General features: G+C 43.0%; 3 protein-coding genes across 7 annotated transcripts; 1 reads left to right on the forward strand and 2 right to left on the reverse strand.

Moving 5' to 3' along the window:
• The first annotated feature begins 6,805 nt into the window (after positions 1–6,805).
• Positions 6,806–8,649, forward strand: LOC112350819 (eukaryotic translation initiation factor 2-alpha kinase-like). 5 transcript variants are annotated; one of them, XM_024687708.1, is made up of 9 exons: positions 6,806–6,967; positions 7,034–7,056; positions 7,119–7,235; positions 7,289–7,345; positions 7,408–7,533; positions 7,602–8,060; positions 8,108–8,262; positions 8,315–8,481; positions 8,539–8,649. In XM_024687708.1, the coding sequence occupies exons 3-9, from the start codon at positions 7,127–7,129 to the stop codon at positions 8,540–8,542; spliced, it is 1,077 nt and encodes a 358-aa protein (XP_024543476.1). In that variant the 5' UTR covers positions 6,806–6,967; positions 7,034–7,056; positions 7,119–7,126; the 3' UTR covers positions 8,543–8,649. The 5 variants fall into 5 exon arrangements, with proteins under 5 accessions (XP_024543476.1, XP_024543477.1, XP_024543475.1 ...); XM_024687709.1 differs by having other exon boundaries at positions 7,034–7,051; XM_024687707.1 differs by having other exon boundaries at positions 7,034–7,235.
• A 5,681-nt stretch (positions 8,650–14,330) lies between these two features.
• Positions 14,331–15,192, reverse strand: LOC9661896. Its single transcript, XM_002982558.2, has 3 exons — positions 14,885–15,192; positions 14,763–14,834; positions 14,331–14,693 (listed from the first exon to the last, which is right to left on the reverse strand). Exons 1-3 carry the CDS (start codon positions 15,039–15,041, stop codon positions 14,416–14,418), a joined length of 507 nt encoding a protein of 168 aa, XP_002982604.2. The 5' UTR covers positions 15,042–15,192; the 3' UTR covers positions 14,331–14,415.
• An 83-nt stretch (positions 15,193–15,275) lies between these two features.
• LOC9661462 (pentatricopeptide repeat-containing protein At2g34400) lies at positions 15,276–17,138 on the reverse strand. Its single transcript, XM_002982559.2, has 2 exons — positions 15,573–17,138; positions 15,276–15,486 (listed from the first exon to the last, which is right to left on the reverse strand). Exon 1 carries the CDS (start codon positions 17,123–17,125, stop codon positions 15,887–15,889), a length of 1,239 nt encoding a protein of 412 aa, XP_002982605.1. The 5' UTR covers positions 17,126–17,138; the 3' UTR covers positions 15,276–15,486; positions 15,573–15,886.
• Between the last annotated feature and the right edge of the window lie 5,115 nt (positions 17,139–22,253).

Consider the following 22,253-nt stretch of genomic DNA (forward strand, 5'->3'; position numbering starts at 1 on the left):
TGAAGCACCAACAAAACTCTACACCCCTGTGACATTTACATACCAAAGAGACAGTAAATAAGTATCCCAATCCAAATGCTAAAAATTCACATGCTTTATGATCATCCTTTTGAATGTCTAAATGAGCTGTTCTATCAAATTGTTTGACTGTGGATGATAAGCACGTGTGAATGTATGGCGTATCCCTAACTGAGACGTCAAAACATAAAATGCCTCAGCGATAAATGTGGGACCATTATCCAAAAAAATCCGCTCTAGAAAAAAATGTTGGAACACCACTTGATTGAGGAGGAAGTATCCAACAGTAGTTACAAAGGCGCTAGAAAGAGCACCAACTTCCACCCAACAAGTTAAACAGTCAAAAGTAATAATAACATACTCATTACGAGCAATCAATCATGGAAAAAGTCCCATAAGATCAAATGCCACCAACTCAAAAGGATGGGAAACTGCAATTGACTCCAACTATCCTTTTGCAACACAAGGGGTAGTATTATGAGCTTAGCACCAAACACAGCTATGCACATACTGAATAAAATCACGTTGCATCTCGAGCTAATAAAAAAACTTACATAGCTTTTTGGTCACATGACGATGTCCCATATACCCGCCTAGAATAGGAGAATCATAGTAGGCATGGAGGAACCATGAAATAAAGATTAAAGGCACTACCAACTATAAATGATCATAAGGATTCGTACCCATAAAATAAAGAAGGTTGTTTCCAAAGTAATATTAAAAAAGTAAATGCCGGAAAGGGAAGTCATTAGCAAGTGATGTAGAATTTTTAAACTCGTTACGAAGCCTTCAAATCCATGACTCAATCTTTTGAGCTTCACAAACCTCATCAAGAGAAGGTAAATTCTGTTTTACACCTTGTGGACATTGAACATTAAATACAACAACTGCTAACAACACAGAATCCTTGTCTTGAAAATCCACAGATGCTAGAACAACACACTCGTTAGAAACATAAAAAAAGGGCAAATAAGGAAGAGGAGCTCGAGAAAAGGCAACTCCCTGGGTGATGAACATTATTAAAATTATATATCTAAAGCTTCAAAGCCCACCGAGCAATATGACCAATCAGGTTTTTTCATTTCAATAATGAAGTAATGGTAGCATCATCACCTTCCAGTAATGTCCAAAAACCATGTAGATATGCATGAAGTTTTTCAAAACCCCAGATTGTTAGTAAATATTCTATCTCTGTCGTGAAATAGTTTTCTTCTGCTAGTTGTAATATACGTCTTATATATGCAATGGGATGGCGCTAACTAGACACACTCAAGCTCTTTTGCATCAATACACCTCCAAGACCAATATCAGAAGCATTTATGTGCAAAATGAAAGGTTGAGTGTAGTTAGGATACACCAAAACCAAAAGAGTCGTCAATAGCTTTTTGAAATCCATGAATGCCTACTCACAATCCACAGACTAGATGAAAGATGATGTTGATGACTTTGACAGCACTTGCAACAGTGCAATGTGATAAAAAAGATGATCCCCAAAATAACTGAGATACTACACTTTACCCAGGAAGCACTACATATCATTTACACACTTTGGAGTAGGGAACATTAAAATAGCCACAAGCTTGTCAAGATTAACTTGCAAACCCTCACGAAAAATATGGTACTCAAGATAAGTCGTGTCATTAGAGTCAAATACACACTTCGACCACTTCAACTTTAAACCAACTTCCCATAATTGATTTAACACTTTACAAACATATATTCCTCCCACATCCCCTTCGAGTGGATCAAAACAACACTAATGAAGTTAGTAATTACCTTTAGCATATCACAAAGAACCCCATCCATCATTTGTTGGAAAAATGCTAAAGCATTGTTCAAACCAAACAGAATCACCAAAACCTCATACAAACTAAATGGTGTATAAAAAGTATTCTTAGGAATATCTTCTTCGCCCATTAGTATTTGCGAGTACCCAGAAGCAAGATCTAACTTAGTGAACTAACAACTTCTTTTTAGATGATCTAAGAAATCAACAGGTGAGTAAGAGGATACACATCTAAGATCATCATTTTGTTTAACGAATGATAATCGATATAGAAATGAATACTCGCATTAGGCTTCGTCACAAGATGAGGTTCATATGCCTAAGGACTCCGTGACTTTTAAATAACACCCTTTTCCAACATCTCCTTGATGTTTGCATGTAAAATCTTGATCTCTTTGGGTGATTGATGATGAACAGAAACTTTGATGGGATGAGGATCCCTGGTTGGAATCAGATGACATATAGCAATCTTGGCCCCAGACGATAGGTGAAACTCAAAGAGATTGGCATACTCCTTCATGAGCTTGTCAACTAAGAGATTGAAAAAGTAAAAAGCAGAACAAAACGGAAACATAAAAGGAAATAATGGGGAGACAAAAGTAATGAAAGTAGAAGTAGAAGCAAAGGGACAAACATGTTTCGAAGTGAAAAGAATGGATAAAATATAAGGAAGTATGAGACAAGGGGAAGAAGCCTCAAAGTCACATTTAGCATGATTGCGCCTATACTAAGGATGAGGTCAAAAGTTTAACTTGGCACCACTGGCAATGACTGCAGTCCAAGTTCAAGATCACCTATATACACAATTAGGTTCACTTCATCCCGTGCATATGCATATGTATGGTCGTTGCCATAAAGAATGAAAACTGACTCTGCCGCATGACGCAAATGTAGGTGGTAATATATGGTAACAAGTCAAGCAATAGAAGATAAACTTGAACATGTATGAATCGATACAAAGAGAATAATAAAAGACCTTTTGTTATAAAAACAAGCTTGGAAAACAAACACTTGATGAACTGATGCCGAATGAACCTTTTGATGATACTTCTAAAAGAAAGATGAAGGGGTCATTGACTTATTCGTGCAAGGTCCCTCCATTACTCGCATGACTCCTCATGTGCTGGATGCATCTCGATGTTTAGACCTTTCACTGCAACAATACCAACAGGACATTGTTGATGCCAAGGTCTCCACCCAAGAAATGGAAGCTACCAATCCGGAAAACACTAACAATACTGATAAGTGTGACCAACTTCATTACATGCTCAGTAGCAAATATCACAACTATAACCACATCCTCACCCTTGTCCTTAAACCTGAGCAGCAGTAACATCAACCTCCATTGAAACAAAACCATCTCCCACAGAAAGTGGAGCTAAAATATGTGTAGCGAGAAGTGGAAAAAGCAATGTCTCATAATGTTGTGCCAAACAAAAAGCATTGTTAGAGGTTGTTGGAGCAAGTGCATGCACAAGTCCTACAAAACTTTGACGAAGTATTGGCCACAACATTCCTAGTTTGATCCGCTCCAACATATTTAGCTCCGCATGAAGCAAAAGGCTATGAAAACAAATGCTAAATTGCATCACCAATTTAGATGGTCCTTAACAAAGACGATGCAATTGTTAGAAAGTATCATCACAATTGTTGACATATCCAAATGTGTGTTTGAAGACGTCTCAAAGAATACTCTAATCCCCATGAATAGCTATATTCAAACCATTATACCACTACAGCGCCATCCCTTGGAAACACGTGGGAAACTCACATAAACATCAAGTATCATCCCAAGAATGATATATGGCAATCACTATGAAGTGATTGAACCAATAATACACATTGTCCCTAAAGATTCCCATAAAAGAACTCTAGTTGAACATGAGGATTAGCACCAAGAGCAATAAGAGTTGTACCATGTGTTGTGAATACTGCCATCAACTGAGTTTGGTTGTTCAACTGCAATCACATAGCATCAAGCAATTGTACAAAATGCTACTCCAAAGTCAAAGGAGGAGGAGATTATTGCTCTACCATAAAGATGAATGGAAAAGAAAGAGCAAAAGAAATGAAATAAAAAAAAATTAGAAGGAAATGGAGATATAGATAATGCAAAAGCTAAATCTAAACCAAAATCCCAAAAGGAAAGAATAAAAGAAAGAAATGGAAAAAGCTAAATTTAGACAATGCAAAAGCTAAATCTAAACCAAAATCCCAAATCTAAGCACTTTTCAAGAATAATCAAACATGCCCCTCACCACCACCAATGTGAGTGCATGGAATATAAAATAATGTGAGTGCATGGAATATGGATAGAGAATACATAAAATGTGTATATCAATTATCCCAAAAACTCTAGTTTATATACAAAAGCAAGTGGTTCAAATGGAAACTACATGGAATATAAAATAATGTGAGTGCATGGAATATAGAAAGAGAATACATAAAATATGCATATCAATTATCCCAAAAACTCTAGTTTATATTGAAACTAATCTGATGGCTACCAAAATCCCACTATGCTAATATTAGTATACATTATTGTAGCTATACACTTGACCTCACATTTCTATATTTCAATTAATAGTAAGCCAAGATATAAACAAAATGAATTTGGAAGTTTTTAAATAAATAAAGAATCAAGATAATTCTGGTTAGTTGTTTTACAAATTTGAATTAACTTTTGAATATAAATATTATTGTCCAGTAAATAATTTTCTATCTTTATGTGCAAGTTATAAACTAGTTCTTCAGCCATTATCTATTTGATGATATGAAACTTGGCATAAAATGTAACAACATATAAATAAAGGTATATAAATTATGAAAAGAAAAATATTTTAATTTTTTTTATAAAGGCCATGATAAACAAAAAATAATTTTAGATTCTTGCTTCCTTCCTTGATGCTTCCTTGATTCTGCCACACTTTCCATACATGTTGACGATAGAGGTTCCAGCGACAACATTACGCTCCCAGCCACACGAGCAAGTACTCTCGTGATCTTTATACCCTGTGCTTTATCCTGCTTCCAAGAACACGCTGCCAGGATCTCAGTCAGCGTCACCATATCAGGTCCGATCCCTTCCAGATCCAACTTCCAAAGCAGCACAATCGCCGCTCTAAACTGCCCATTATGGGCATTTGCGGCAATCGCAGTGTTCCAGTCCGCGCCGATGCCGGCATCCCGGAGCTGGCTCCACGCCAAATCGCGACTCTTCTGCACCAATGTGGTGATTCCAAGTCCCTCCCGCGAGGGAAGCTCTTGCACCGCCGCCTGGCCGCCACCCTCGACCTACGCCACCACCCCTTGTTCAGCAATCTCCTCATCCTCATGTATGGCAAGTGCTCCAGCCTCCCGGACGCATGGTCCGTCTTCCACGATCTCGTCCACAAGAACGCCTTCTCCTGTAACATCATGATCTCGACGCTCTGCGCAAACGGCCAGAGCGCGCAAGCGATTCATCTCTTCCTCGCCCTCGCCAGCGATTCAGTCGTCCGCCCCACCCACATCTCGTTCGTCGCCGCGCTCGCCGCCTGCGCCAATTGCCCCGATCTCCAGTCGGGCATCCGGATCCACGCCCAGATCGTCGCCGCGCCACCCGCGATCGCGAGCAATCCAGTCGTGTGCTGCGCCCTCTTAACCATGTATGGGAAATGCGGCAGCCTGGCAGACGCGCGGAAGGTCTTTGATGACATGCCGCGCAAGACGATAGTCGCCTGGAGCGCGATGCTGGCTGCTTGCACCAGAAATCCCGATCAGGGCGGGCTCCCCGCTGCGATCGAGCTCTATCGATGCCTGCAGGAGGCACTGCGATCACTCCTCTTGCTACTTCGCTGGATGTCATGGCAAAGACACTCTCTCTCTCTTTCTCTCTCTCTCTCTCTCTCTCTCTCTCTCTCTCTCTCTCTCTCTCTCTCTCTCTCTCTCTCCATGATCCTGTGAAGAGCTTCATATGGATCATCACATTTTTGTAGGCACTAAACAACAGACATAAAAGAACTCAGAAGCAATCAGTCTTCTAAGCATCTTATCCTCCGGCATCAAATGTTGGATCAGTGATGTCCTTTTTGAAGTCTAGCTTGTTGTTTGAGGTGGGCACGTGCTCCTATTGGTGTTCATGGGGTGTTGCAAAGCTGTGGGCTCTCAATGTAAAGGAGATTTCCTTGGCAAAAGAGCTTGAAAATTTGGTGTGCTGTTTTTCTTGTTTTGCCATTTTGTTTTACATGAGACATGTAGGAAATCCTGAGCTCAAAAGTTCACTAAGATTCATTTGCATAAACTACACTTTGGCAGAAAAATTATAACATTTATTACAAAATACAATAATCAGTTAAAAACAACCCATTCATCATCGAATGAATCTAGGACGTACAATTTGCCTTGCTTCTCCACACATTGTCCAATATTCCAGCGATGGGTAACTTTGGTAAAATCCACACACTTTGACAGCGCAAGAAGGAATGGGGTTACATCTGCCAAGAAGTGGTCATCCTTTGACCCCTCAAACTTTGGAGCCACCACCACGCTCTCTTGATGACCTTGGTAGAAGTCAATAATGTCATCCAGTGCCACCACCCGCTTGAAATCCCGAAACCCTACATGGTCAAGATTCTTGACTTTCGTCCCGTCCTTTAGAACAACGCAATTGCCACCATGTAGCCTCCTCGACACAAGCCCCCCAGTAGGATCCAGATGGTCAACCACAAGGTTGACATACTTCTCCTGGGCGGCACTAAACACCACGATATCGTACACTTTTGAAACCTTCCCCAGAAATTCATCTACTCCTGGTCTCTTCATCATGTGGAGTGGTGCATCATCGTCGAATTCCATGCTGAAATCTACAGAAGAGACGAGATCCTTATGAGCGTATACCAGTGTATTGTCTAGATCGAGAATGAGTGTCTTCTTCATGATACCCTAAAAAATGACTCGTATTCACAAAAGGTGACCAAAGGTGCCACGTCTGCCCTAAACTCTATCCGACGTGGCCTTTTGTATTCTTGTACCCTACTATTGGCAAAGCCCAAGGGAGCCGGAGGAGCGCGTCGATCCTCAATGCAGCTTAGATTCCAAATCTAGGGCTGCCGTGATCGTCTGGCAAGGGCAGAGGTGAGTGCGCTGCTGGTTTGCGGCCTACTGTTGGCGAGGCGGAAGGAGGTGAGCATGCAATTGTAGCAAGTTTGTTGTGAATCCATTGACGGACAGCTGATGTGCGCATTCTAGGCTCCAGCCGTTGGATAAGTGCAGTAACGACTCCTCAATCTCTTTTGTGCTTTCAGCAACGACTCACAATGTTAACACTGACCAGAGTCCACCATGGAGAGGAAGAGAGCTGCTGGTCCGAAGAAACTACACACTCAGAAGCGATCCGACGTCATGCTCGAAAGGACCCGCCCACTGGATCCGATTAACCGAGCTCGATCAGGTTGGTCAAAACTTGAAACATCTGCACTTGTCTGACGAAGATCCTCGTTGAAGCAGGAGCAGGAGAAACTGATCATGATGCATCCGCGTTGCAGGCTGCTCCTGACGCTGGTACGAAGAATTCCTTTTGTTGGCTGACACGACTCTTTGCTGGTTTGATTCATGACTTGCAGAATATGTTCGGCAATTCCTCGCAATGGCGCAACGCTTGGAGAGATTCAAGATGCTCTCGGCGAATGTTGTGACCGGGATCGTGGAATCGATCCAAAAGGGAGGGGAGACTCCAGTTGCAGCAGCAGGTGGATACAATAATTTGTCTCTTTGGCATCTTTTCGCTTCTGAGTGGCCCCTTGTCTCTCTTGTCCAGGCCGCTTCTGCAGCAGCTACGAAGTGCTCGCTTGTGTTGGCCAGGGGGCGTCCGGGAAAGTATACAAGTGCCGTAGCAAGGAGGACGAACAAATCTACGCCATCAAAGTCATCAAGGTTCGCACAGCAACGAAGTCCAGAGACCAGGATGTCGCGCTCGTCTTCAAGGAGGGAGAGATGCTCCAGCGCTGCGAACACCCCAACATAGTCAAATACTTCGACATGTGGAAGGAGGAAGGCGAGCCGGGCAAGTCGAAAGTGTACATTGTCATGGAGTTTTGTGGCCGCTCGCTCCAGTCGGTGCTCCTCGGCGGTGAGTCACCACCTGCAGATGCGTTTAGGCAGCTTCTTCAAGCTGTGGCGCATGTGCACGACAACGTGGGTGTTCATCGGGATATAGCACCACACAACATCTTCGTCACAGACGATGGACGCATCAAGCTGGGAGATTTCGGTCTTGGTAGGCAAATGAAACATCTCTTCCATCTCTCATTTGTTGGCTTACAGCTAAAAATAAGGAGTCCATGCTCGAGACCGAAAATATCAAGAAGGGGAGAGCAGTTTACTACTCTCCCCAGCGCCGGAGCAACTCAACCTACACTGACATGCTTGCGCTTGGAGTTATACTCTTCGAACTTCATTGGAGGTGTCCCCCGGACCAGGTTTGGCTGCAGTTTGTGCAACGTGCTTGCTTAGTTTGGTGAATCTGTGTAGGAAAGGGAGTCGGTATTGATTGACGTCCGGGATGGCGTTTTACCAGCAGACTGGGCGTACCAACACCCATCAATTGCGCCCAAGGTGTTGGAGCTGGTCGCAGCAAGACGCGACCAGCGTCCATCCGCGCGCGACATCCTCTGCGATCCTGCCTGGCAATCTGTTTGGTGAGTTTCTTTCATTACTCTGATTCTCTGCTTGGCTTCTAACATGTCTGTTTGCAGCTGATCGTTGTAGTTGTTTAGATTTACTTGCTCCTTTTTGTCATCTTTGTAGTCTTGGTCTTTTTCAGCATGCTGATTTCGATTCAGAAATATGAATTCGTTGCCAGTTCATTGCATTTCTGCCAGGCCGAGTTGTTCTCGATCAAGGTTGCTGAACAACTCAAGGGCTTCCGACATTCTTGTAGTCAGGTTCGGTTCAAGGAACAGGATTGGTAAACAGCACATTGACGGGAGATGCAACAGCGTGGTGTCCACGGCTGGCTTCTTGTAGGGTCCATGCATCTCACCTCAAGTGGGCAGAGATCGAGTGGAAGCTGGAGAGCTATCCCAATTCTCGGGAGATGCGATGAAGAAAATGGCGGGATTGTTGATTTTTGTAGAGAGAATATTCGCACCTTTGACCTGTTGACCTTTTTACAGGGAAACGTTTTCCTACAGGAATGCCGAGTATCTTTTTGACGAGTCTGCAAAATTATAGAAAGAAAGAGTCAAATGGAGAGAGAGAGAGAGAGAGATGAATTGATCCAGGTTTCTTGTTTCTTCCAAACCAATTGTTAAATTCCACTGACTTCTTAGCATACGTGAATGTGAAGAATAACAAATAATGAAGGTGCTTCCTTAGATTGAGGCATTTGAATAGTATTGAATATTAATGTTAATATGCTAGCCATTGTTTTTGGTGTATAACCATCAACATCAATCTTAAAACACGTCCAAAAGCTGGATTTTGTGCCCTGTAGATAACGGAAGAGTGTGGAGGGCTTAATGATGTTAATTTTAGAGTTATTTTTAAGGTTTACATTGCTTTGTCAGAATATAGAGTTTCTCAGTTTTATATAGTTTTTCAAATTTTACTTCATACACTTGCAGTTCTAGATATGAGGCAAAATAAAAAACTTCATAGTTGTTTTTAATATGAATACTTTACATTAGTAGTGATAAGTAAGAGAATTAACTTTATAAACACTGACTGCAAGTGAGTTGTTGATTAGAGAATATCTTCCAATATACTTAGATATTTTACATATAAAGAAAAATATAAAGAAAATCCATATTCAAAAAAATTTCTTATTTAAAATTCAAATATGTTTTGATCGGCTAAAAACCATTATAAACGCTCAAGTGACCAGCTTAATTTCAATACCAGCATACCGCAGTTCCTCTGCTGCAAACAAAAACACATGTGAATATACTTGTAGGGCAGTGATTCAATCCTAAGATCCTATTGTGAATTTGGGACAATAACATCGTCCTATTCATCTTCATTGTTAACAGCTTTTTGCTTTTTCTTGGACATTCCATTCCACTTTGTGCTTTTCTTGCTGAGTATGTGGATCACTATTGGATTTGTATGGCTGGATCGCATCCCAGTATGCAAATGATCTTGTGCGCCTCACTACACCCAACGCATGATGCACGACTGTCAAGGCGTTTGTGGAGAGTTACTTTGGCTACGACATGACGTTTGGGTGCTGTCGCGGGTGTCTTGGTCGGCTTCCCAGTCTTCTTCGCCTTCATGTTTGCCTAGTGTATCAAGTACCACTGAGGTAGCTCTTTTTTTCCAATCTCTTTCATCACTTTGGGCTCGGTCAAGCAAAAGTTTGTGAGCTCATTACTAGGATGATACACTTTTGAAGCAAAAGAGCTTACAATTTTGTTTTACACGAGATATGTAGAAAAGTTCACTAAGATTCATTTCCATAAACTACACTTTTGGCAGAAATATTATAACATTTATTGCAAAATACAATAATCAGTTAAAAACAACCCATTCACCATCGAATGCATCTAGGACATACAATTTGCCTTGCTTCTCCACACATTGTCCAATATTTCAGCGATGGGTAACTTTGGTAAAACTTTTGACAGCGCAATACATCTGCCAAGAAGTGGTCATCCTTTGACCCCTCAAACTTTGGAGCCACCACCACGCTCTCTTGATGACCTTGGTAGAAGTCAATAAGGTCATCTAGTGCCACCACCCGCTTGAAATCCCGAAACCCGACATGGTCAAGATTCTTGACTTTCGTCCCGTCCTTTAGAACAATGCAATTGCCACCATGTAGCCTCCTCGGCACAAGCCTTCCAGTAGGATCCAGATGGTCAACCATTGACATACTTCTCCTCTGCAGCATTAAACACCACGATATCGTATACTTTTGAATCCTTTCCCAGAAATTCACCTACGCCTGGTCTCTTCATGATGTGGAGTGTCCAATTCCATGCTGAAATCTACAGAAGAGAACAGATCCTTATGAGCGTATACCAATGTATTATCTAAATCTAGAATCAGTCTCTTCTTCATGATACCCTTAAAATGACTCGTCCACATATCAGCTTTATATGCATTCCTTAAACCCTAAACTCCATCTGACGTGGCCGTTTTGTCGGGAATGGGATCGTGGAATCGATCGGAAGACTCCTGCGGATACAATATTTCTTTCTTTGGCCGCTTTGAGCGTCTGAGTTGCCTCTTGTCTCTTGTCCAGGCTGCAGCTACAAAGTGCTCGCTTGTGTCGGTCCGGCAAAATATACAAGTGCCGTAGGAAGGACGACATGTATGTCATCAAAGTTTGCACGGCAACGAAGTCCAGGGACCAGGATATTGCCCTCGTCTTCAAGGAGGGAGATATGCTCTAGTGCTGTAAACATCCCAACATATACTTTGACATATGGAAGGAGGAAATGGGCAAGTCCAAAGTCTACATTGTCATGGAGTTTTGGCTTGCTCCAGTTGGTGCTCCTCGGCGGTGAGTCAGATGCGTTTAGGCAGCTTCTTCAAGTTGTGGCATGTACACGACAACGTTGGTGATCATCGGGATATATCACACAACGATGACGGACTCATCAAGCTTCTTGGTAGGCTAATGAAAGTTAAAACATCTATTTCATCTTCATTTGTTGGCTTACTGCTAAAAATAAGGAGAGCACCGGAGCAACTCGACCTACACTGACATGCTCGCGCTTGGCGTTATACTCTTCGAACTTCATTGGAGGTGTCCCCCGGCAGGTTTGACTGCAGTTTGTGCAACGTCCTTGCTTATTTTGGTGAATCGGTGTGATTGACGTCTTACCAGCCGACTGGGCGTACCAACACCCATCAATTGCGTCCAAGGTGACAGCAAGACGCCACCAGCGTCCATCCGCGCACGATATCCTCTGCGATCCTGCCTGGCAATCTGTTTGGTGAGTTTCTTTCGTTACTCTGACTCTCTGCTTGGCTTCTAAAATGTTTTTTTTGCAGCTGATCGTTGTAGGGGTTTAGATCTACTCGTTCGTTTGTGTCATCTTTACAGTCTTCGTAGGGCTTCCGACATTCTTATAGTCAAAGTCGGAAGGAACAGGATTGGTAAGCAGGACATTGACGGGAAATGCAACAGGATGGTGTCCACGGCTGGCTTCTTGCAGTCCATTCTTACAGCCAATCTAAACAATGGCTGCCAATCAATGGGCAGAGATCAAGTTGAAGCTGGAAAGCCACTTGAGAAGCATGAAACTTGGTGACACTAGATCGTTCAACCCAGATGCTTAACGGGTCATCTTTCTAGAGCATTGATTGGAATGGAAGTTAGTTAGTAAGAATCGGCTGTGATACTTTTGCCTACGGTGGAACCTCGAAGCCATCATAAAAAGGAAACTGCACAAAACAACTGGAAACGCAGAGACAATTGATCCAACACTTTTTTCTGTTCACGTTTCTTCCATACCGTGGGCTTGTCAATCACCATGAGACAGTTATCACTAGTAATTGGCTCCTGAAACGTTTGTGTCTTCTTGGATAGCAACAAGCATAGCTCGTTGAGATCAATGAGTTCACCATTGCGATATCTATTCAGAAGGCCAAATCTAGAGAGAGAGAGAGAGAGCATTAAGAATTCTATCTGGATCCTAAATGTCACTTCTCACCACATTCTCACAAACAGATCTTGGAATAAGCACAGCATCCCATTCTGGCATTCCAAACAGTCTCATACTCTTGATAATTTTTGTTTAAGAAATTTCTGTAAGATTAATATATACATTATGATGTAATTTCAATCACAATTCTTTAAAAAATTGTAATTTTTTATATAATTTATACTATAATTTAATAATATAAAAATTTATAAAAAATATTGTGAAGATTATAACATTTTAATTAAGCAATATATAGTTTAAAATTGGCTTTAAATGTTTATTTTCTTGAGTTTCACTAAAAAAAATAAGCCTTAGTTTAAAAAAGGAAACAACCATGCATGGCCATCCACAACTTTATTTGTAAAGCTCAAATACAGAATACCAATAAAAACAATTATTTAAACAATAAATAATCATATATGTAAAAGATGCAAAAGTAATATATCACCTCTCATGTAAAAAATTATAATTATAACTTAATTTAAAAATAAAAACCCAAATTGTTTTAAAGGGATGCAACATGTGTTGCTATATATACAAAAATAAAAATGCTTTGCATATTGTTGTTGTTATATAATATTATTATTATAAAATTATATTATAAAAGTAAATTGTTACATGAGTTATACCAAGAAACACGTCCAAGATATATTTATATTACATTTAGATAAAAAATAAAAATAAATTATTAATTTACAAAAATCTTTGATATATTTCAGAAACAGTTACCCATTTGTTATAAAAATATCAATAGTTAAATAGTTTGCTTAATTTTGTATTGAAATGCATTCAATATTATAAGTTCAGTTGAAAAATTTAATAAGTGAATAAGATTGTTGGGAAACTCTCTAATTACAGTATGAGACTTTAAATCCCTTAAAAACACAAAAATTTCAAACTCTTTTGTTTTTACAAAGAAAATCTCTACACATATGTGGTCACTGGTGATGGTCTCCTAGACAGCGAGAGTTCCTCGTCGGCTCAGTCGTGGCAAATGCTGCCAGACACTTCACACGAAGAATTGACACGTACTAGGACGTGATCAGACAGATCCAATAGTATCACCACTCTAGAATCCTCTGCAGGAAAAGCACAAAGTGTTGTGAGCAAGCAAGACAATAACATGGTAGTCATAAAGCCTGAGAATAGATTGAAGACCGAGTATCACAATAACATGAGGTTACCCAGCAGTTTAGCTAATCTAATTAAATGATTTCACCTTTCTGAGCTAAGTGTACTTTCGAGGTAGAGAATTATGGCACAGACATAGGATATCCTTAAGGAAAGCGAGCATCGCTCACATCACTAGTGCCTCCAACTTAAGAAAAATAGGCCAAATAGTGCTTTAGTTATTCAAAGTCCTTGCACTGCCGAATCCATTCTTCAGGAAGCACAAGTACTTCTTGGATGGCACTTGCACTCTTCCTATCCTACTAAACCACATTACATAAGTAACCATAGTAAACACAGCCCGAATGGATCTGGGACGTACAATTTTGCCTTGCTTCTCAACACATTGTCCAGGATAACTTTGGTAAAATCCACGCACTTTGACAGCGCAAGAAGGAATGAGGATACATCTGCCAAGAACTGGTCATCCTTTGACCCCTCGAACTTTGGAGCCACCACCACGCTCTCTTAGAAGGCAGTAATGTCATCGAGTGCCACCACCCGCTTGAAATCCCGAAACCCTACATGATCAAGGATTCTTGATTTCCTTTAAACGAACAAACGCAGTTGCCTCCTCGACACAGGCCTCCCAGTGGGATTCAGATGGTCAACCACAAAGTTGGTATAAAGTATTGTCTTAGCAGGAAAGTGAGCACCTAAGGATTAGTGCCTCCAATTAAAAAATGCATCAGTTAGCTTTGAGGAGGGGAGATCTACTAGCGGCTCCGCGTATAATAGTAGCATTTTATTTAAACTCGGGCGGCAACCAAACCCATACATCCATATCCAGAGCCACAGTACATATCCAGTTTACAGGTTGCCAGTAGTGACTGTCTTGGGACACATCTTGGTGCAGCCAAAGCCATTCCGCTCGCAGCAGTAGTGCTCCACACCATCCTCGCACTTCCACAGGCAGCCAAATCCATTCTTGAGACAGCAGGAGTACTTTTTCGATGTCTCACAGTTCTGCATGCACCCAAACCCATTCTTAAGGCAGCACTGGTAATTTTTGCCTTTGTCGCACTCCTGCATGCAGCCCCATCCGTTCCTGAGGCAACAGTAAGTTTCGCCAACAACGCTGCTTAGTGCTGCACACAAAAGAAATGATGGAAACAACAGTTTGAAGAGCTCAGCCGGGGTGAATATATTTGCAGCACCTTTGTTTTCCAGGATAGTAGACACATATCGTGGATCATGCGTCGCATCCACCCCTCCCGCAAAGATCGTGTCTGTGGAACAACACTTTTCAGCATTACGCAAATGAAAATTTGCAATATACCTGCTTCATTGCCCACACGAGTAGCATTGACAGTTGCGAGCACCAGCAATGGCAGCACAAGAACGATGCAGGAAACTGGACGCAGGGCCATGACTATCTGAAGAAGCACACTAACAAGAAACAGCAGAAGCAGGATCTGATAGAAGTGGCATTTCATGTGTCCTATTTAAAGAAACCTAAGACCTCACAGTATCTTACTGGTCCCCAGGGGACCAGTATGATACTAGGAATAAGTTAGGACCATCAGTGAGAGCGAGAGGTTCTTGTGGGCCTCCAAACACATAAGGCATGATAGACAACGAGAAGTCGGGACCACTTTCGAAGTTTGTATGATCCCTTTATTTGTGCCCAAGTGATATGACATACCAGATAGAGACTAAATTGCCAACAGTTTTCAAGGTTTGGTTTGTTCTCTTGATAAATGTTTAAAAGTGCGAAACAACAGTCGCTCCTAGTTTCAACAAGCCCTTCTGTACAATCACGAGTCAAAACATCAGAACGTTCATCCTGCTCCTGGGCTACGCCATTGTTTTTCTCATGTCCGTGTTCACGCGGGTTCAGCAACTGACATCGCTGCCCCCTTCTTGTCCTGCTTGAACTTTCTGTTCGATGACCACATCACAGAACGAGAAATAGTACTGAACTTTTGGGTTGGTAGCCCAATGAGTTTAGTGCTGTTCTGGCTTACCATGGTAGCCTTGAAGCCTTCCTTTCGAACTCAGAACTTGACTTGGCTTCGTTCTCCCCCCGAGCGTCCGTTATCCAGATCCAGCCAGTCCTGAATCTCATCCCTCAATCCGGACCGGTAGTAGATGCGCTTACTGAATTCGGGTATTGCCTCCGTCATCCTAGACAAGAGCTCCGTAGTCATTTAATCCATCCTTGTATGCCCTCCATCGCGCTCACTTCTCTTCTTCATCACTAAGGAGAATGCACTCTTTCAAGCAGTACGGCAACGAAAGCTTGCAATACCACTAGCCATGTCGGCCACCTCTACTTTGATCACGCTGGAACCGCTACAGCCTCCACTGATAGAAGCTTCCCTTTGGTTTTGCAGCTTTCCAAGATCTGTGCTTGCGTTTTCTTGTTGTAACTCATTCGGTGGGACTTCATCACTCTGTAGAGACGACGAACGTTTTCTATATCACCGCCCGCGGCATAGGCTCGGATCATCGTCTGCCACCATTCCAGATTCTTTGTCTTTACGCTCTGAAACACCACCTCGGCGTCCTTCAGGCTGCCCAGCCGGATGAAGAGCTCGAGGAAGCGCCTGGCAGTCTCAAACTCGGTGGCCATCCCCAACGACGATAAGTGTGCGTGCAGCGCTCGAGCATCCTCCAGGCTCGAGCACGCATTCATCGCCTCTTGGCACATCTTCGCGTTTAGAGACGTTTGCTGTGCCGGGTCCATGTTGAGGAACAGCTTGAGCACCTCCCTCGACTGTCCTCTCTTCTTATACGCCCCCCACACCTTCTTCCAGGTCTCGGATCCAGCGTCAACGATGACAGATCCTAAAGCTTTGCTGGCCTCCTCGATCGCTCCAACCTTGTCATACGTATCGATGAGCTGATTGACGACGGGCAAATGCGAGCGCCACCGCGAGGTCGCGAGGCAAAAGTGGACGAGCTTGGCCTCCTTGAGACCGCCCATCTCCCCACAGGCCTTGAGAACCTCCGTGTAAGTCACGGGCAGTGGCGGCGAGCCATCCAGTATCATGTCCCGGAAGAGATTGAAAGCGTCGCGATGCCGTCCATTCTCGGCCATGGCGACGATCGCCGCCGTCCAGCCCTGCTCGTTCTGCCGCCGCAAGCCCCGAAAGACCGATACCGCCGCGTCGGGGAGGCCGCATTTTCCATACGCCGTGATGAGCATCGTACCCAGCGATCGATTGCAGCGCTCGGTCATGACTATGTGATTGTGAACCCTGCGAAGATCCGGTGCCGCCTTGAAGCTGATACAGTGCCGGAGCATACCTTCTAGGGTCGCCGTCGTCGCCTCGCAGCCCTGGCATTCCAGGAGCTCCACATCCTTGCCGACGATCCCCGTCGCCTCGGCCGGATCGTAATCTACCGATGCTGGCTTGGCGACTGTGGCGACAAGCAGCAGGGAATCGCGCGGCCGCGGCGGCGGCGGAGTGTAGGGCTCCTCTGCGTCGCGCCGCGTGTTCCTAAGCTTGCTGCGCATCAGCGCCTTGGCGACGATCTCCCTCGTCTTTGGCCCATCGAGCCGGCCGAGCCGCATTGTCCCAAGAACCCTAAACCCATCCCGTATCCTTTTCCATGCTGTTTTTAGGGTTTTCTAGGTCTTTCGTTGGGAAATGGAGATTCCGCGCTCGAGGAGATCGCCGAGTAACACAACGACCAGTTCTCTGGCATTACTTAGCTGCCAAGCCTTGGTCCCTGATCCAATGTGCTCCAGCGGCGGCGGCGCTTGGGCCATGGCCGGGGTTGGGCATCAATGACGCGGGTGGCGGAGCCTGTACTCTTTTATCACTTGGACGACCTTCATGACCTGTGTCTGAGGTGAAGGCTAAGGTGGAGAATCACCGATGACCATGATCAACAAATCCCTGCGAGAAACATCCAAATGTACATCATGGAGCTTGTGTGTGACATGTTGAGGAACTTGAGTATGCGAGATTCCGCTGCTAGAAGGGAAATCTCGTGGTGCATTCCCACTGCTGCTCCTGGTAAAGGAGGCACTGAGCTCACTAGGGGGGATCTGGACCTAAACCAACGTGTGAAGGCACAGGCTTCTTTGCTTGACCTCGAGTATTTGGGGCGACCGACCGCATGGATGCCAGCAAAACTTTCTTTCCTTTGTCCAAAGGTGGCGGGGCTTTGATCGCGCGTTGCTGAAAAGTCTGACGATAGCTCGACTCAGCTGCAAACGAGGAGTTGTCCACCAAAGGGTGCTGCAGGACTTACTAAGGCTGCAGGCGTTGCTCAGGGTGTAACTTCCAACAGCACAATTCGTCCTGCGTACTCGATTTGCAGTGATTGCAAAAGAGACGATGGCATGGAGGACAATCAGCAGCATACGTCCTAAGGTGTCTCAACTCTAAATCTCTGCTTGCTGTGTCTGCTGTTGTTGGAGGAGAATGTGATATTATTGCATTTCCACCAACGCGGCATCTACTGTACTTGCAGATGTATCCTCTGGAGCATGAGCTGGAGAAGCTCTGTTGATGAGGCAAGCATGATCAATGACAAGAGAGGCATATATTTGTCAAATTTGGCAATCCCGAGCTCTAAGAGCATCTCCTTCTCTAGCTGTGCAACAAAGTTGAAAGCCTCTAAGCAGCCAAACCATTGTTTTTCAGCACGTGTTTTTCACATGTGCTTATGATCTTCACGCTCGCTCCAAGATCTTGTCCGGCTCGTTGCTGCAAATCTCAAGCTTCGCGCACTACAAGCATTGCGTAAACTTCGCCCATGCATCTAAACATGTCCAACCAGGGACTCTTGATTGCCTCCGGATCGAAACTCTTGATGCAAAAATTAGATAAACGACTTCCAAAAAGCTTTCCTCCTTGCTTCATATAAAATGCCGCCTTTCTAAAAAGATTCTCAAGATTCCATGCAAGCCTTTAGTGGCCATCTTGTAACTAACCACACAAGCCTCTCCTCCAGCTCTCAATCTCCTCTGCGATTGCAGTGTTGCACGGACTGCTGATAAGTCTTCCCTCTTGTTTTATTCTCTTTTTTTGGCTTTACCCAAGGAAAGAGTTTTATGTAAAGAGCTTGTTTTTTAATACTGTGGCGTGTAGAGCTGAAGCTCAAGGCATGGCCGATTCTGGTGAACTTGTAACTACCTGTGGAGCACACCCATGGAGCATAGAGCCTTGCTTGCTGTGCCTCACTTGCTGCTGCGGCACAACAACAGCAATCCAGACTCAGAGAAGTTCTTTAGTGTAGTTTGGCTTGTGATTGTGACTAGCTGCACCAGTCTGCTACTATAGTTGCAAAAAAATAGAGGACTTTTGATGTTGTTGATCTTGTGTTTGTATCGTAATTTTTGCCTTGGAACAAGCTACTAAACACATGAATCAATTAGAAACTAACTTGAGACCTTCAATTTCCAAGAAGGCTCATGCGAATAAAGATAAACTTAACATTACTAGAATACTTTAAGTCTTAAGTAAATGGATATGCATTTGCGATAGGTTAAAATATAATAAAGATAAGGATAGGGGTCAAATGTTAACTCTTCTCTTTAACTACTCATACATAGTGGCAATTGCCACTTTTTCTTGAGTTGTAACCTTGAATGTCAAGGTCGTAATCTTGACTGTCAATAAAATGCTTGAATACATAATTAAATTTGTTGTACTTCATTAAGTCTCCTAATACTTGAGGGTAGGTAGTAGATCACCACACCACCTTTGCTATTGACTTCGTTGTAACCAATGCCCTTTTCTATACATAATTTCTTACCATGGTGCACATCTTTTTGATTGTTGTCTCCAACATTGGCCATATTAAAAGATGGTACCAGATGAATAGGAAGATGATGTTCTTCATCAGCACCACCCAAGCCACAAGCCCAAGCTTTCATGGAGTCCCTTTGTGGATCATGGTCTTGATTCTCCTTAGAAGTGTGCCATCTTGGGTTGCTATGTTGAAGTTGACTCTCACCTGTATTCCTAAATACCACATGTCCTCACCTAACTTACACCATTGACAACCAATCCTTTAGATCTTGTAGCGCTGTCTGGCAGTCACACCATCGGCCAGGCCCGACTTTTTAGCATTGCACAACTATATTAATGTCATTGGTTTTATTCTAGGATATTCAAACCAATGAAGTAAAGGATGAAGTAGAGGTAAGACACTATAAGCTTACTTTTGTCTATGACTAACAAAATTACAAGGAGAATAATTACTTTATGAGCAAGAGGACAATCTAAACTCTAACAAGGTAATTTATATGTTTTTTGATACATCTTCACTTGTTTAGGAAATGTAGACCATTGAAGATCCTCTTGAGAAAAGGCAAGGTTTGATTATTATTTTGCAGGAAAAAAAAAACTGCAGTGAAGTTTTCAACATACCCTTGAATAGACGTAAATACAATCAGTACAGAACTCAATGGTGTTTAAAAGGCATAATTGGGTTTCCTTGCTAGATTTTGATGCTGAAGCTAAACTTGAGCAATTAATTAATTGAGTATTGCTTAAAGCCTGGAGTAGGCGTGATGTTGATCCTTAAGAGGATATGAGATGGATGAAATTCCATATCCACTAGAAGACTCTTCAAGGAGTATAAGTTTATACATATGATTTCTTATGCTCTTGCCGTAAGTGTGTTATAATATAGATTTGTATTTATAACAGTTCTTTCTTTTTGGTTGAAGGCAAGGAGGGAGCATGAGGAGCAATCTACGTGAAAAAGGGTATATGTGTTTGAAAGAGTACAATAGTTATTGCAAACAAGACTCTATAAAGATGCATGTGGTTGGGGCCAGTCTGTCCATATACTGGTAAAGCATAGTATATATTTGTATTATTGTTAATCTTTAAAATAGTCCTTGGTGAAAGAAAAAAGAACTATTAGTACTTGTGTTAATAGTTTAATTCTTGCATTGTTTTTCTATTCAAACATATTATTCACCATTCAAATAGTGAAACATGTCAATAAAACTGAGTGCAGATTGTTGCAGTTTATAGTATATAATTTAGCTATGTATGGCCAAACTACAGTCTAATATAACTCCTAGTGAGTAGGAAGTGGCATAGTTCACCTAGCCACAAGTTTCTAGTTGTATTGAATCCCTAGGGGACATAGTGCAGCTGCACCACGCCCATCTATATTTGTGCAATGTTTTCACTACATGCTTAGTTTTTCCTTGACACAACGACGCCTTACTTCTCATCAATTCGGTTTGTTAATATGATATTTTCTTTGGATAGTGCCAAGTAGTATGTTATGCGGCACTTCACATGATTGTGGACAGGCAGCTGGGAACAAACTATTGCAATAGCAATGACCTCTCTTTTTCTATGCAGCTCAGCTCACTTTTTTTCCATGTCATCTCGCTGAATACTTGTAGTTCACAAGGATATGCCTGTCCTTTCTGGAAGACCGATAGAGGAGGAAATGCAGCAGCTGGAGCGGTTTGGTGCTTGTATTAGCACAACAGTGTTGGCATCTTTTTCAACTGCCACATTGGATAATGAATTAGGATAGCCACCAGTTTCCCGTCGTTTTCATTCTCATTTTCTCTCTGTGGTTCTTAGGAAATAGTGGATCGCTTTTGGTTTTCCATGTTTGACTGTTAGTAATTCCGCTAGTTTAAACTAATGAAGCTATTTCAGACAAGGACAAAAATACCTCTAACATTGTCAAACCATCCTTGTTGTAAATCTGCTGAGATCAACAAGTTGTTCTGTAACCTGTCCTCCTTTCGGACCCTTGACCTTGACACCGCCTACTGTTTTGTTAACCGTTTAATGACCTTGAGCAGCATTTTAGGTTAGAAAGCAGCATCCTTTACCTGCCGACCAAGATCGGACACAACAAGAATCTTCGAAAACAAAAGAAAAACGCAGGCAAAACAGGAGTGATTACCTTTCCATCAGCTTCCACAAATGGCTCTCATTGCCGGCACATAACCGTTCATCGTCAACTGCTTTCCACCATTGGCGCTGGATCCGAGACCTGGAAGAAGGTATAAGAAGAGAGGACAGGTGCTCAAGTTGTTCCCCAATACGGACCCGGCACAGCAAACGTCTCTAAACCCAAAGATGTGCCAAGACGCGATGAATGCGTGCTCGAGCCTGGAGGACGCTCGAGCGCTGCATGCACACTTATCGTCGTTGGGGATGGCCACCGAGTTTGAGACTGCCAGACGCTTCCTCGAGCTCTTCATCCGGCTGGGCAGCCTGAAGGACGCCGAGGTGGTGTTTCAGAGTGTACAGACAAAGAATCTGGAATGGTGGCAGACGATGATCCGAGCCTATGCTGCGGGCGGTGATATAGAAAACGTTCATCGTCTCTACAAAGTGAGGAAGTCCCACCGAATGAGTTACAACAAGACAACGCAAGCACAGATCTTGGAAAGCTGCAAAACAAAAGGGAAGCTTCTATCAGTGGAGGCTGTAGCGGTTCCAGCGTGATCAAAGAAGAGGTGGCCAACATTGCAAGCTTTCGCTGCCGTACTGCTTGAAAGAAGCATTCTCCTGAGTGATGAAGAGAAATGAGCGCGATGGAGGGTATACAAGGATGGACAAAATGACTACGGAGCTCTTGTCTAGGATGACGGAGGCAATACCCGAATTCAGTAAGTGCGTCTACTACTCGTCCGGATTGAGGGATGAGATTCAGGAGTGGCTGAACTTAACTTGGCTTCTTTCTCTGCTTTCCACACT

This window comes from Selaginella moellendorffii, unplaced genomic scaffold (assembly GCF_000143415.4).
Source record: "Selaginella moellendorffii unplaced genomic scaffold, v1.0 SELMOscaffold_54, whole genome shotgun sequence".
Lineage (NCBI taxonomy): Eukaryota > Viridiplantae > Streptophyta > Lycopodiopsida > Selaginellales > Selaginellaceae > Selaginella > Selaginella moellendorffii.